Consider the following 16,095-nt stretch of genomic DNA (forward strand, 5'->3'; position numbering starts at 1 on the left):
GGAGCCACAGTTAACAGTAATATACTGGACATTGCAAAAGAGCTAGGAGAGTTTCGAATGTTCTCGTCCTAACAGTAAGAGGCCAGGACTTATTAGGAAATTGTAGCAGCGAAGTAGAAACTATTCCGTTGGTTAATAAAAGGATAAAAGGGGGGGGGGGAGAAAGGAAGAAAGAAAAGCCACTTTGGCAGCCCAGGCACCAGGCTGGGTTGGGTAGTAGGTGAGGAACTGAGCAGAAAGGGCAGCTCTTGCCAACCTGAGCTCTGCCAGGAGATGAACTTCTCCCTGACCTCTGAGCCTTGTATGCCCCCCACAGGCCTCTCCTCATGCCCCCACAGACCTCTCCTCTTACCCACCATCTCCTGTGCCCTGAACGGGGAGTCTCAGGCGCTCACTCAGCGTTTGCCCTCACCCAGTTGGAATCAAATGCCTTTTGTGCACCCTCCCTGCCTTTGCTGCATTAGCATTTAGACAGCTTATGCTAAATCGAATCATTGATCAAACACAGTTTTGAAATAGCAACCGATGTCCAGGAGTTGTCCTTCAGGTCTGGAAATCTCATGGTTGGAGATGGAAGCAGTGGACACCAGACTTATTGGCAAGGGCACTCCAGTAGGGGCGGCTACTAAGCCTCAGAAGTTTGGCTGCAAGTCTTTTCCAACCGTTGATGTCTTTCACTGAAAGGGCTTGCGTTAATGGTGAGATAACTATAGGTTCAAATGTAAGAATAAAGGAATAAGAGAGAATTTAAAAATGTCTTCAGTGGGTAGGCTTAGGAAGATAACCCCACACCTGGTATTGCCAGAAGGTAGAAAGCGCACACAGGAATCACTGCGGTGAAATCTAGGAGGAGGCTGGAATCCCCTCTTGTCTAGGGCCTTCAGTTGCTCATTCTGTTGCACACTGCTCCATCTTGTGGCCAAACAAGGGTACTAACTGCGATGCTGCTATTTTCACATACAAAAGCAGCGCCTTGTCGCTGTTCTCCACATCTGCAGAGATCCATTCTGAGAACCCTGTGGCTACCTGAGCATGGATAATCCCAAACCACACATGTTTTTCCTGACTTAAATTAATATGTAGAACAATTACAATAGTCTCTAATTAAACTCATGAATATTCTCTGTCTTTGCCTCTCTGTCTCTCTCTCACCATCTTCATCTTCTTGTGTGTTATCTATCTGAATTTTCAGCACCACTATCTTGCACTTTGGGCCACTGTTAAATAATAAAAAGCCTATTTGGATTCCAGCCCTGTGATCTCAGTATAATGATCCTGGTAATAAACATGGTTTCTAAGATACTAACAGGCAAGTATCGTACCTATCATGAGTATGTTGGGCGTAGGGATGATTCATTCCAAAAAGAGATTTCATCAGGCTACTCAGAAAAGAATGGATTTTAAAGTGTGTGAATTATTTACTTCTAGAATTTTCCACTTAATATTTTAGAGCACAGTTTCACTCAGATAATTGACACATTGGAAAGCAGAATATCAGATGAGAGCTACCATGTTCTATATGATTAAAAGTTATGTGTGGCTTTCTAAAAAAATTCAAACCAAGTTCAGTTGGTACAGTGCTTGCCTGGCAATCCCAGCACTGCATAAAGCCAGGAATGGTAAGGCACACCTATAATCTCAGAACGCAGGGAGGAAGCAGAAGAATCAGACATTCAAGGTCATCTTTGGCTACCCAGTGAGTCTGAAGCCAGCCCAGAATTTATGCGATCCTGTCACGAAAATGTGCCCCATCAATCAAACTATACAAAAATTACCAACAAGATTTATAAACTTCTAAACACACATAAAAGGAAAAAGAAGCTTTTGATAATTCATAATTCCATAGTCTAGAGATACCAGCACACATATATGTTAAAAGCCAGCTATATACTTCATTAAATAAGAGTTTATGTAAGATTAGTCATTGGCTCCTTTTTTGAAGATTTATTTTTATGTGTGTGCATGCTTGCTCACATGTGTGCATTGCCCAAGGTCAAAAGAGGGCATTGGGTCCCCTGGGACTGGGGTTAGATAGTAGTTAGCTTCTTTGTAAGTGCTTGGAATAGAATCCAGTGGGGTGCCAACTCCAAATTCATTATTTCATAATTTAGGCTTTCTGTGATGACAGCATTTTCCATTAAGTTCCACCCTCTGTCCTTGCACTGGTCCATGCGTTTATATTGCTTGCCTGGGAATGGATTTGGCTGGCAACCGAAGGGGCAAACGATGCTTTAATTCCTTTGTCTGAGACATTTAAACACCTAGTTCCTATCCTGAGGATTGTGTTTTTGTTCAAGACAGGTCATTATGGTGTCTGACTTGTTCTTGGAATCTCAAGTGCTTCTCCTGCCTCCCGAGTGCTGGGACAACAGGTGCTCACCACACCTACCTCTCCCAGGCACACTTACTACACGAAAGTAGTGGTCCTTGGGCACTCAGGGAGGAAGGACCTTGGAAAGCAGGCCACACTGGTGGAAGTTAACTAGCATTAACTCTGAGGGTCACCGATGGAGAGCATTCATTTAAAACCCCCACTCTTTCTTATTGGCCTTTCTCCATTATTATGAGTTCTCTCCGTTTTCCATCCACTCAGGAACAGGCTACGATATGGCAGTGATGACAATATGAATTATATAATTTACCAAGTTGGTGGTTATTGGCAGCCTCCATCAACTTACAGGGCATGGCAACTTATAAACTTCTAAACACATATAAAAGGAAAAAGCTTTTAATAATTCATAATTCCATAGTCTAGAGATACCTGCACATATATATGTTAAAAGCCAGATATATACTTCATTAAATAAGAATTTATGTAAGATAAGACTAGTCATTGGCTCCTTTGTTGAAGATTTATTTTTATGTCTGTGCAACCTGCCACTTCTGGGAAAACGAAGGGCTGAATTCTGGGAATTGTATCTTCTGCTCCAGCATGAACTTAGCCAGGATGACAGTCTTTTTTAACACGAATCAAAGACCAGCTTCCGATGGATTGGGGAGCAATCCTCAGCATCTTTTAGGACTCTGAAGGCTCCAGGAGGGAAGTAGGGAGCCAGGACAGCACTTCTGTAAAGGGGAGGGCAACGGAGTGGGAGTTGCTGGGCACTCTAGGCACACTTTGCTGTCCTTCCGGTGGGAGCCTTTCCCAATAAAGGCCCCTTCAGACAGTTCAAACTGGGCCTTTTTTTTTTTTTAACCTACCAGAGTCCTAAGCTTTTCTAGCATAACCACAGACTGCAATGCAAAACTCAGTCTCCTGAACTTTATCTACTGAATAGCACCGTGCAAAACAGCTGCTGCCGCTGCTCTCTTCAGACAAGTGATACCACAGGAGAACGATGGGCTCACTGGGAGGGGCAGCTTCCTCCAGCAAGAACAACACCCCCAGAGGAGGGAAGGCTAGGAACCGCTGCAGAGGGTTTCAGAAGTTGCTGCATTTGTCTCACAGAGAGGCCTCACACTGTGAGGCCAGCTCCCCTGGAGGTTTCAATCATATTTAGGAGGGCAACTCAGAGCTGAGGAAATGAAAAAAGGCACAAATCTGATATTCGCCTGTAGTTTTTGTGGAGGAGAGGCGGTTTAAAGGGAAGTGGGGTAAAGACTGAGCCCAGACTGGACAGCACACTGATCCTGTGGGCATCAAGAAGGGCTGGCCTGGTCTGCATGCATTCTTCCAGGGGCCGAGAAGTCACTCTCAGAGCCAATAAAAGAGTAAGACCTCAGTCTCCAAGACTCCATCCTCATCACTAAGAGCCTGCTCACTAACCTGCCCTTTGTATTTTACTTCTCCAGTTCTAGACCCTCCTCCCCTTCTCTTTATATTAAAAACTAACAACACATACATTTTTAGGCAAGAGCTCAACCCTCAGGCCCTGCTAGTATATTAGTAGAACAGAGAGGCCTGGGTGTAACTTTTCTAGTTTTGTCTTTGTTATTTAATTTTTATCTCTCAGTCATTTCTCTACCACAGTTACAAACACCAGTCAGGCAAAGTTCCTTCAAGCATACTTCTGTAAAAGGACAGGTCCCGTTATTAGCGCAAAATGTTCATTCTGCTACCAGAATGGGCACGAAGAATGCCAATGACTAGATGATAGGTTTTTCAAAGGGGAAAATTTAGGTGCCCGGTGGAAGATCAGGTCTCAGATCTATTTCCCCGAGGGTAGAGTTGTATAGCTGACAAGGCTTTGCCAAAGTAAGGGTTATTTTTCTTGATTGCAGCAAACATTTCATACATCAAAATACCCTACTGTATACCTTAAATACATGACTGAAAAATTTATAAAACCCAAACTCCAAACTGATCCAACATAGGCTCAGACTCACCACGCTCCTGTCCAGCGACTGGGGCTGAACCGCCCTCACCGGCTACAATCTCAAGAGTCACACAAGTCTAGAGGCTCCTGCGCAACCCATTCCCTCCAACCTTAGGACTCTGAGTGCTCAGTTCTAAGAGCACACTGCAAGGATGACCACCTGTGTGGGACAACAAGCCTGGCGCGGCCAGTCCTACTCTGGATCTAGCATCGCCGGTGAGCAGTGGTAGGCTGCCTCGCCCTTCAAACAGAGCTCCATGCTTGATGGGGTGACTGTAACTTTCGAGCCCAATATGCCAAGATTTTGTAAATTACCCTCCTGTATTTTAAAAAGTTAAAAAAATAAAGAACGAAACTAACATTATTTTTTATTATTTTAATGATAATCACAATAAAACAGCACTTAAAAATAAATCACGTTATGACTCAAACTAAAAACAATGTCTAAATGAGCTGTCTGCCCTTGGTCAGTGTACCTGACTGTGCTCTACCACGAGCCAGGCATACAGACACAGGTGCTCCTGGCTCTCCTGTGAAAGTCTTAGCGCTTCTTCCAGGTGAACTTCCTTCGTGCACCCTCCTGGCCTGGCTTCTTCCGTTCTCTGATCCGTGGATCCGTAGTAAGTAGTCCAGCTGCAGTATAAATGGAAGCCTTTGTGAGCTGTGGAAACACAGGCTGCCTGGCTGACAAGGGCGTGAACTGCACGACATTTACAGAAACTGCTCTTAGAGAAACCCAGAGGCATACAACTAAACTAATAGTTCCCGTCACCAACAATGTTTTATGAGACTCTTTCTGCATCCTAAGAGAATTAAGACTCTTTCTTTGGTTCACCAATACTGCTCAACTTAGGTTGAAGCCATTCTTCATGGCCAGCCACTATTTACTGAGCTCGAATGTATTCTTTATATCTCTAAGAAGGATCCTGACCTTGTGATTTTCACATCTGTCTCCCAGGTGCTGGGATTATGGGTGTGTTACCGCACCTTGTTAGCAAGGTCCCAGGAAGCTCAGGCACCTGTTAACAGCACAGCAAGGCTCATATAGAAACAAACAGCTGAACATATTGGAGCAAGAAAGTATCTTGTTAAAATTTCTGTGAAAATGACATTCCTTAGTGTTTTAGTTCAGAAGTTGAATAAGTTTTGAGTTATTTTTTGGATATAAGTTGTTTGTTATAGAAGACTAAAGTCACTCTTAGATGGAAGCTGCTGCCTGTCTGGTCCCCAGGAGCAACCATGCAATAGCTTATGGTCCACAGGGAACGTCCATAGTAATCACAGACACCAGCAGCACGCAGGCCTTATTTAACTGTATACACAGCACTGTTTTTACCTGTCTTTTGGTTGTTGAGACAGGGTCTCACTATGTAGACTGGCTGACCTAGAACTCGCTTTGTAGACCTGGGATTAATGGTGTGCTCTTCTGAGCCTGCTCCTTTTTACTTTTCTAACCCGAGCAGTCTTCTTATTGGCACGGGGCTTCCGGTTGCTAGTTAGTAGGGATTCACAGGATAAAATAATGTCGAATGGGATACAGATACATTCTACATTAAATTCAAAGACATAAGCATGCAAACCTCCTTCACTATCTACTTATTTTCACAAGTTGGTGAACTTGATAAAAATGGCAAATTGTTTAAAAGCAAGCCACATTCCAAAAGAAAATCAAGTAGCCTAAGCCACAAGCACTTCCCAGTGCCTGGGGCTACAGGCAGAACAGGGAGACCATGTAGAGTTGTGTGATCTGGAAAGGGGTAAAGTTTGAAGCACTGAGTGACTCCTGAGGGCTGCTGCATCAGCTGCACACACGGCGCTTTCTCCTGTAGATGGTGCAAAGACCATCTCGAGTTTGAATGGCTCCTACATGTGCAAGCAATATCCTAGTGCAAGAATGAAGTGCACTCCTTATCCTAGTGTGGAGACTCCTCCATTCACGCACAGGTAATGGGTTCACAAATGAAAGGAAAAAGAAAATAAAACTAAATTGTAATATCACAGTGCAAAAAAAGAAAATCCCTAATAATGTTGGAAAAATTCATCCATCATTAAATTATTACTGATTCTTATGATAAAGTAAAATAACTAATCTGTTTCGAATACAGATGAGTTATATGCTGGTTCAGCTATACGGAAGATTATGCTAAGGCCAAAATAATTCCCGCTGGCCTTAGAACTGCACATTCTAGCAGGGCCAATGGCTGGGTGGGAGGACCTTTAATCTTGGTTCACCCTGTAGAAGTCCAGACTGAAGGCGACAGTTGTGGTTCTGGAGACTGAAAGGAGCTAGTAGTGTGTAGAGAGCCCAAAAGGAAGTTTTCTCACACTAGTGTAAGTGATAGCAACAGGGCAGCAGCAGGACCTGTGCATGGGCACTTGTACGTGCACGTGTACACACACACACACACACACACACACACACACACACACACACCTACCTTGTCTCATCCACTCTATCTCGACCTCTGTGCATGGGTACTTGTACATACACACACTCATACACACACACACACACACGCACGCACGCACGCACGCACACACACCCCTATCTTGTCTCATCCACTCTATCTCAACCTCTATGCATGGGCACTTGTATGTGCATGTAGACACACACACACACGCGCGCACACACACACTTGTACGGGCACGTGCACACACACGCACACACACAACCTACCTTGTCTCATCCACTCTATCTCGTCCTCGGTGACGAAGCTGCATAAAGCTCTGGCCATTGCCAAGCGTATGGCTCCCGCTTGCGCTGATCTCCCACCCCCAGAGACGGTGCAGGTTACATCGTGTTTCTCCAGCCGGTCCAGGAAGTGGAAGGGGAACATCAGCTGTTCTCTAAGGCACATCACAGACACACGGGTTAGGCCTCCTGTGAAGACCCGTGATTTCATAAACTACTAACCTTGTGAATGGTTATGAAAACAAATGATGCCTGCCACAGTTACACTGGTCACACTTCTCCATCAGCTTGACACCAGGACAGAGAAACACGAGCGTCCTGAGGTTTACAGGGCTCACAGATTTAGTTTGGTATGGACGGAGTAGAGCAGCTCCCTGACCTTTCTGATCATCTCATGAGAACCTTGTGAAAATCACCTGGTGAGGAAGTCTTACAGCTGAGGAATGCCATTAACTCCCACTGCATCCAGCCTAGGATTCAGTGACCATGTATAAATTAACATTTGGCTTTCCTAAGCGAGGTGAGCTCTAATGCTTCTGCATAATGTAGGATACTCTTCTCCGTAATTCTGCTCTGAATGTTACCAGAACCACGGTGAACTGTGATGTGTCCGACCACCCCAAATCCCACGTTCCTACTGTAGTCCCTAAGATGCATATATGGTCAGGCCTGCCCCTCAGGGCCAGGGAGCAAACCAGGCAGGCGCCATGAGGAGGTCACACACAAGCATGGTCCTGTGCCTCCTCCCACTCAGGCTGTCAAGATTATGCGCACTGGCACCTCTGCTAAAGAGCTGGACTTGGTTATCTCGCTTTTCCTCTGCTGTATTTTCTACTTTATTTATTTACCCAAGGCCTTGTGTGCACCAGGCAAGCACTCTATCCCCGGGCTACTTATCTCCTGAACTTCTCCTTAGAAGAGTCCATCTGTACTGTATTTGCTTGCTTTCTCTGCCACTGCAGCTTCTAGACCTCAAATGAAGCCGATTTTCCAGTTAGCTGAGAGTTGACTATAGCTGGGGATTCAAATGCAACTTTTCACACTGTGTAAGAAAAAGAAACTCTGCAAGCAGACTCACACAGGCGCTCCAAGGCTGGTTAAGATTTAAGGTGTAACTGGAAGATAGATCAAGCTACGGTTACAACTTGCTGTTATGTCATCAGGAATTTTGTCTGAATACCAAGTGACAGACAGGCCACTCATCAAATACCACTCCTTGTTGCTGCTAGTGAAACCATCATCCTGTGGTGTGGGCCTCTCTGGCTTTTCCTAAGCTTCCTCCAGTTATTCCAGCGCAGGCGATGGCAGAGTGAGTTCAGTCTGTATTTCACAGAATTAAGAACGGATTCCTTCCTGACACAGGAACACAAGCACACTCCCTGAGGTAGCTATTCAGAACAGCCCCTATTTCCTACACAAGCACGAGCAGAGCTTAAGCCGTTTGCCCTTAAACACCACCACAGGTCAGGAAACACAAGGAGTAGGAGCTGGGCAATAATCACGCAGCTTCTGCTGTGCACGAACCCAACAGCAGTGACTGGAACAATAACCACTGTCAAGAAGAGAGAGTTCCAAGGGGTGGAGAGTTAAGGGGCATGAGACGTCTAATGTCTGCTTATGACAAATGTCTGCCTCTCTAGGGATAACACACACAGCACTGGGAATGCAGCAAAAACTTGTCTTTTGACTTTACATACCCACCCCAGGTCTCTTTGCTTTCCCTACACGTGTCTAATTAACTTCCCTGCACAAGAGAAAGTCAAAAAAGACACGGCAGGCCTTTCCTAATGTTCACAATCAGGAGAAACAAGCCTAAGCCTCGGAGAGCTGCTCACACTTCCCTGGGCTTCTCGGCTTCGTCAATTAGGAAGCCAGGGTTGGTTCCTAGGCTGCTCTTTTCTGCGGACGCCTGTCTTCCCAGCAGAAGGGGATATGTCCTTTCCTTACGTCTTGGCATGCTCTGCATTTCAGAATGTGAGATATGCCTCAATATTCAAATTGGAGCTGACAAAACGAGTCAATTAATGGGGGCTTCTAGGAATGCTTTCCTAAAAATCTGAAAACTACCTAGAAAAATAGCAGTAGTTTCTGCTTAGCTAGTTTATTGGTGAAGAGAAATAACCCTTCAGATAAACAATGAGAAAACCGCAGTCTTCTTAATTATGATGATGAATTCTAAAGCATCATTTCCTTAAAACAGGAATCAAAACCACACCTGTCCTGTGTGACGGGGAAGTAGAGCAGATAATCCACTCCGTTCACGTGGATCTTCCCACTTCCGTGCTCATAGACCATCGCCTGCGCTGTGGCGCTCTTCCTCTTGCCTGTGGACAGAAAAGCCGGCAAGGGAGTTCCAGACCGTGTCAGAGAGCCCAGGAAGACCACCGCTCCCCACTGCATGAACCTGCAGAGAGGAAAGTTCTAGAACCAATGCAAAAGTATCCAAAAGTAAAGGGTGACTCACATGACAGCCAAGGAAATAAACTCGACTGGGAGGTAATTATAATTTCAAATTTGTTTCAAGAACCAAGACCTTCACATTCATTTGTTTTCCAACAGAAACAGCAAACAACTCACATTTTTTTTATAATTAATAAAAACCAAATCAACAGAAATTTTTCAGAATACATAAACATTAGAGTGAAACACAACTGAAAAGAAACGCAAGGAGTCCTTAGGAAAGGCGGCACTTCACAGTGACGCATTAAAAGACTGAGCTTAAAGTTTTAAGAACTATAAATATACTTCACAGGTCAGTTTTTGAAAGAGGGATCATGTCTAATGTCCTCACTCAGAATCCAGGAAAACTCAAGTTGAGGCCTCAAGTTTTCACATCACATGTTTACATCTGAAACGCACACACTGAGCATCTGGAGTTTCCGAGAACTCCTTTCACAAATATTTTGTTGATTCTACCGGTTGAAAACATGAAATAGTTTAATGATTGCATGGCTGTGGATCCACACTTTCCCTTGTAAGAGTATAGATTTAGGCTTTTATGTTTTTTTGCTTTAAAAGAAAAAAATCAAAAATCAACCAACCAACCAAACAAACAAAAAACTCCAATAGAGTCTTAGGATTAGGAAACCCAATGTAACATTGGCAATAAATACATAAATAAATACAAAAATAAATAAAAAAAACCCCAACAAAACCAATAGGTCCTGGAGAGCAATAGCATAAGAAGAATCGGTTTTTGAGTCTTGAGTGGACTTAAGTCTCTCTGTGGAATGTCATTACCTTCGCTGGTGCTGAAGGCCATTCCTCGCTCGTCATACTGCACGGGCTCAATCACCTGCTTCTTTGATTGAACAGTTACACTTTTGCGGAACCTCTGCAAGAGTTCCTCCTCGGCAGGACCATACGGCAATGTCAATAACTTTTCCAGCAGCCGGATGAACTGTACATACTGCAGACAATAGGATTCATTAGAAGAAGCAAGTGTAATTGCATTTGCTAAAGTTTTGCTATTTTTATATACTTGATCTTTCCCATGTTGCCTTCCTGATGAATTTTGACAGGGTGACACTTCTGCATCCTCATGCTGCTTTTAAAACAGCATGCAGATGCATTGCTTTCTCCGTGGATCTTCAGAGCTTATGCTTCCCTCTCAAAAAAACAAAGGGATTTATCATTCAAAAAATCAATTTTTCTGCATTATGATTATGAAATTGATATTTAAATTTGTTTTCAAAAATATTTAGATGATCTTCAAAAGTGCAACTTCTATTCTGTCAATAGAACTGCATCAAAAGGAACATTAGAAATAATTTCCAGTCAGATATAAATAGCAAAAGAGTCTGATTTCAAGAAAACGTTCCCCTTAAGTTATATTTCATAATACATTTGGCAAATATATTTTTGGCTGTTCAAGCTGTGTTACTTTAATGTTTATGATTTCCTTTAAAACCGAACAATCAAGCTATTTAAAAATTCAAGAGATACTTGACTTAAAGGGCAACCTCTTGAAATAAATTATCCTTGCTACTCTGTGCATTTTTTTTAATAGTTCTTGAACATGTGATTAGAAAGTAAACAACTTGGTATTAACCCCTTAAAATTAGAAGCCCGAATAATCACTCTAGAGTGTCTGTGGAGAAGGAAACAACTATACTTAAGAGCCTTCGTTAATATGGATCGTTGAGCCCAGTTTTTGATGACTTAGTTGTTCCTGCCAGCCCTAAAAGTCACACCCAACTTTGCCGCATTGCCTTTCCAGTGAACATCCTTCCAGGATAATGTGAAACATTTAAGGATCTCAGGAGTCCAGTTAGTATTAGAACAATGGTTCAGGTGCAGCTTCCTGGGAGACAAGGAGAAAAGGCAGGCATGTGTGGTCTGAGTAGGAGAACTCACACACTCATGCTCCATGCTGCCAGGCCAGCTACACAGCTGTGTCTTGGACTTGATATTTTCACAGTTCCTTCACTGTGCATAGCACAGCTTTGTTAATGAGCTAGGCTATGGGTTAGGAAGCTAAACACCAGTCCCACTACCCTCAGCTTTATGGTCACAGACATAGTGTCCAGGACTCCTCTTAACACCAGGCGTTCTGATGACCACCTACGCTGTTTTGTTTTTATAGTTATATGCTGGCACTAAAGTCCTTGGAGTATTCCCCAAATGGAAAAACGGACAAAACTGCCTGAATTTTACAAAAATCAAAGTGGCGGCTGGAAAAGAGGAAGAAAAAGAAACGATGCATTCACTGAAGAAACAGAGATCTTTCCAATTCAGTTCACACACAGCAGGACCCAGCAGCTAAGACCCTAGCACTCACCTCCAGATCGGCCACCATCCAAATTCCGAACACCTTGTCTAAGCAAACTGCAACTTTCCCAAGCTACTAACTTCTCTGGTATTAAATCAGAACAAGCAAGGGGCACAACTTAAATCCCACGGTGGCAAGGCACCAGCATTACTAGCCATTGTCACAGTGGGATTGGGGAGTATAAACCTTGACTCTACATCTAAATATGTATATATCCAACTTCCCTGATAATGCTGGGCTCTATTAGAACACTCAACACAATAAATGCAATTCAGACCTAAAATGGGGTCATGAACTTTACAGGACGCAGGTTCACAGAGGGAGGTTGTTAATCTTAAATTCCTGGGTGACTCTCCAAGGGTCTGTCAGGTCTGGGAAATGCAGGTTAGAGCATTTTTTAAGTGTCTGTGACACAGCTAACGTAAGCTCCAAAGGTAAAACCACTGCCCACAAGACCGGCACGTGAGGAAGTTACACAGTGCATGAAGGTGCGCTGTATCCTCTTCTACTTGATGGCTCCCTGCATTCATCATTAGCCCATGAGATTAACTGTTGGCCTTACTGAAGAGAACAAAAAGCGCCATCTGCTGTACTCCCTAAAACCACCGGCAGAAGCCACGAGGGCACTTCTAAGAGGAAAGGAGGGTCTGGAGAGTAGATGTGTCACTTTCCTGACTGCAGAAATCAACAAGGGCTGGGTAAGAACAAGGCTAAGTGTCTGGGGAACACCTGGCTCTGAGGAGCATCACTAGTAGGATCTTAATACAGCAATTGTCTGCATTCTCATGACACAGGTCCCCTTAAATTAAAAAGATTAATTACTCACATCTTGATCTGACAGTTTTTCCACTAACATTTCTTCTAGTTCCTCCTTAATCAGCCATCTGCTGCCAATCAGGTCTCTGTTAAAATATCACATATATTTTTAATTAAGCATGCAATTAGAGTTATATCACAAAAGATCCTACATACAGTAGCAATTCATGATGTGGAGACAAATTTTCATGTTATTCAGGAGTACTCGTACACCACTTTGGAGAAACACTCGATTCCCCCAATCTCCTTTAGAAATACAGTGTGAGCAAACCTTTTGTTAGGAGAGTTAAGTGTGTCACTCTCAAACTCATTTAAAGGCTACCAGATGCCTTAAAGCTTATGATTGTGCCTGTGTAGTTTGCTAGGAAGACATAAAGGGTCCAGTGTTCTCCTATCAACCAACTGAAGCAGTAATAAAGTCCCCAGAAAAAACCAAAGCCACAGTCACAGGTTGAACAAGCTGAATAAGATGTCTTGTGCAAGAAGAAATGCACTAGGCCTGTAGAAAGCTGATGCACAGGTTGATGGAACGATCGATCGGCCGAACAGAAACACAAACCACTGAAATTCGCAAACGATGAGTTAGCATGCAGCTTGCGCATAAAACACTGAGACCATCACAATCCAAAACAGTGATTAAATACCACTTAACCCCTAAGTTTGGAATTAGATTACATAAAAATAAGCTCAGTATGTTTCCTCTTAAATAAAAATCACCATTTAGAAACTTAACTTTAGTGACTACTGTTGAAATACTGTCCAAATCTTAGGCAACATGCCAGCAATGGACGACAAGAACTTACTTGGACTCAGTTTTCTCTGAAAGTGGACCTCTGCGCGCTTCTAGCTGGAGAACCTTTCCATACACTTCCTAAAGCAAAGAAAATACACAGCTGGAATGAGAGATGGTACAGTATTCCTGATAATATATTTTATTGTTTTCCTGAGCAGCCCTTATTCTAAGTGCTCCCTCCTCAATCTAGCTTCAGAGTAGGAAAATGTGTCTTAATAAAATGTTCTCAGCTGAACCAAGGGGCGGTAATTTCAATGTGACTTTACAACACTCTAACTGGCTTAAAAAGTCTATAACAACTTAAAATTTCACACCTGTGAGGATGGTTAAACCAACAAAACTCTGTAATGTGTTTTCTCCCTACAGTTGACCATGTCTTTTCCTTACAGTTGCACAAATAGGACACAAATTTACCCTAAGGAAAAAATCCTAACTTATGTAGTAAATTACACTTAGACCCAGTGAACTTAAGGCACCTCGAGCTTAGAAACTACTGACCTAACATTGAATCTTACAATCTAAAATTTTAAAAGCCTGTTTGACTGTGGTTAGGGTACTTTCAGCCAGTGTGTGTAGTGCTAGGGACTGAACTCTGATTTTCACTTTTGCTAAGCAATGCTCTGCCACTAGGGCTTCCCAGCAGCTAACGCACATTAGGGGAAAACTCCATGGGGTAGCAATGACAATGTTTTCAGCACACTGGTCAAGCCTTCCAGGAAAGGAGCCTTCCTCACCCGTAGCGAGTGGACGGACACAGCGTGTCAGTGTGCAAGTGGCGCTGCCTGAGCTGGTGCTCCAGGAAAAAGAATGCGTCAGCTAGCTCTTGTACTTAAGACTGCAGTGGCCAGAGGCGTGGCTTTCAAACACAGACAGGGATATGTAACTTATAAGAACACCAACTCGGTCAGAACACACCTTCCTCTTGGATGTGTCTCAAGTCAAAGTTCAGGCTGGTAAATTAACCATTTCCAATGGCTTTCCAGCAGCTTTCAGTTCATTCCTTTCCTAAATTCTATTTATTATTGCATGTGCACGGTCTGTATATGGGTGCCTGTGTGGGGTCTGCTCTCCCCTCCCATTTCTACATGGGTCCGCGGGATTGAACCCAGCTAGTGCCTTCACCCCAACTTATATACTCCTCCACAGCCTAATTTTCACGTTAAGTCTGTATTTTTCTAGGAATATTCTCTCACTACACCATTTCCTCCTGGTGTTGTTTATACCTATAATTACTCACCCACGATTTCAGTAAAGAAATGTGAAGGAAAGTATGACAAGTGTGCATCAAATGTCAAGCAGTGAGTTCCGCTCACCAATGATAAGTGTCTGGGCTGGGTGAAACTGAGCAACCCGCTGCTCCCTGGACTTCTTCAGCAGGAGGTTCTAGGCCATGAATCCAGAGCTGAGCATGCAGGGAGTCTCTACGCTGAACTATACTCTCAAAAAGAAAATGTGTGCCAAAAACTTAACACAGTGCTTGGCCTATAGCAGTGGCTAAAGGCGCTTTAAAGAATCAGTTTAGTGTAAGAAACCACTGTGCTGTGTTCCACTCCCATGTATTCTCTCTGCTAGTGTAAGAAACCACTGTGCTGGTGCTCCACCTCCATGCATTCTGTTTGTGTTAAGAAATGACTCTTCAAGGTCTGTGTTGTGGTTAGCTAAAAGCAGCAGTTCTCTGGGAAGTAAATTCTATAGCTTTAGTTCCCTGAAGAGATGTGTCCCAATTTGCATAGAAAAATCCTTGAGGGTATAAAATATGTCAGGAACTGTCAACGTCACAGATTATCACGGGTAGCTTCTGGTATATTGTTACACTTCCACTTAATTTTTAAGGGACACTAGAGAATTAGAATGACCCCACCTACACTAAGCTTATATACTGTACTTAATAGTGTAATTTCAAATATGACAGGTATAACCCAGATGTGAAATGCTGAATCATTAATCACAGCTATGATTAATATTTCATAAAATCAAAGCAAGCCTATCCACCCCTTGTGCCATCAGATTTCCATAATGTATGAGTCAAATTTAGAAGGTGCCTTCATTTGAAAAGACCAGATGCTCAGGTTGAGAACAGAAAATTTGAAACCAAAAGCCCTTCTTGGAGCCTAAACAGTATGAATCACAGTATCTTTCCCAAATTTGTTTGGGTTATACTCATCATGTGGAAATTCAAATTTTAGGAAGGGTAAATAAATAATAGTTCATTGGAGGGGCAGCATAGGAAAAGTCAATTGCATTTGGTATACAAAATAGTAAGGAAGCAATAGTAATTGCCATTTTAGACAGTTCATAATTTTTTACGGAATCACAGAGAATCAACGTCTTAAGTAATAGCCACCTTGAGTGTTTTGGCCACTGGTGTAAACAAAATCACGTGAATTACACCAATGTAATTCGATGCACCTCAAGTTGCAAGTGGCATGTTTCTACTGCAGACCCCTGTCACCCCTCTGTGAATGGTCTCCCTATCAAGAATGCCATTTGACATAAAATGGCAAGAGTTTTCACTTCAGGTCATATGAGCCACTCCGGGAAGCTAACTGCCAGCAGCAAGGACACCAGAGTGCTTTGGACTCACATCCCACAGAATTTTACTTCTTGAATTAAAGCCATACATTACAATATCTGCACCACTACAAAATAAGTAATCTCATCAAATTAACAAAGGCAGCAAGTTGAATTCTATTTTTAAAACATTATT

The 16,095-nt window shown here is 43.1% G+C and overlaps 1 protein-coding gene across 1 annotated transcript in view; it reads right to left on the bottom strand.

The window, feature by feature from the left end:
- Window positions 1-4,677: 4,677 nt before the first annotated feature.
- The window catches only part of Mrps9 (mitochondrial ribosomal protein S9), a 47,882-nt gene continuing 36,464 nt past the window's right edge, over window positions 4,678-16,095 (bottom strand). The window contains exons 6-11 of the mRNA XM_041656086.1: window positions 13,399-13,466; window positions 12,606-12,681; window positions 10,249-10,417; window positions 9,224-9,332; window positions 6,994-7,163; window positions 4,678-4,949 (exon numbers count right to left, since the gene is read on the bottom strand). Coding sequence (XP_041512020.1) covers window positions 4,858-4,949; window positions 6,994-7,163; window positions 9,224-9,332; window positions 10,249-10,417; window positions 12,606-12,681; window positions 13,399-13,466 — 684 coding nt within the window. The 3' untranslated portion in view covers window positions 4,678-4,857. The remainder of the gene's footprint in view (window positions 4,950-6,993; window positions 7,164-9,223; window positions 9,333-10,248; window positions 10,418-12,605; window positions 12,682-13,398; window positions 13,467-16,095) is intronic.

This window comes from Microtus oregoni, unplaced genomic scaffold (assembly GCF_018167655.1).
Source record: "Microtus oregoni isolate MIOR12 unplaced genomic scaffold, Mior012 000007F_ref0000211, whole genome shotgun sequence".
Classification (NCBI taxonomy): Eukaryota; Metazoa; Chordata; class Mammalia; order Rodentia; family Cricetidae; genus Microtus; species Microtus oregoni.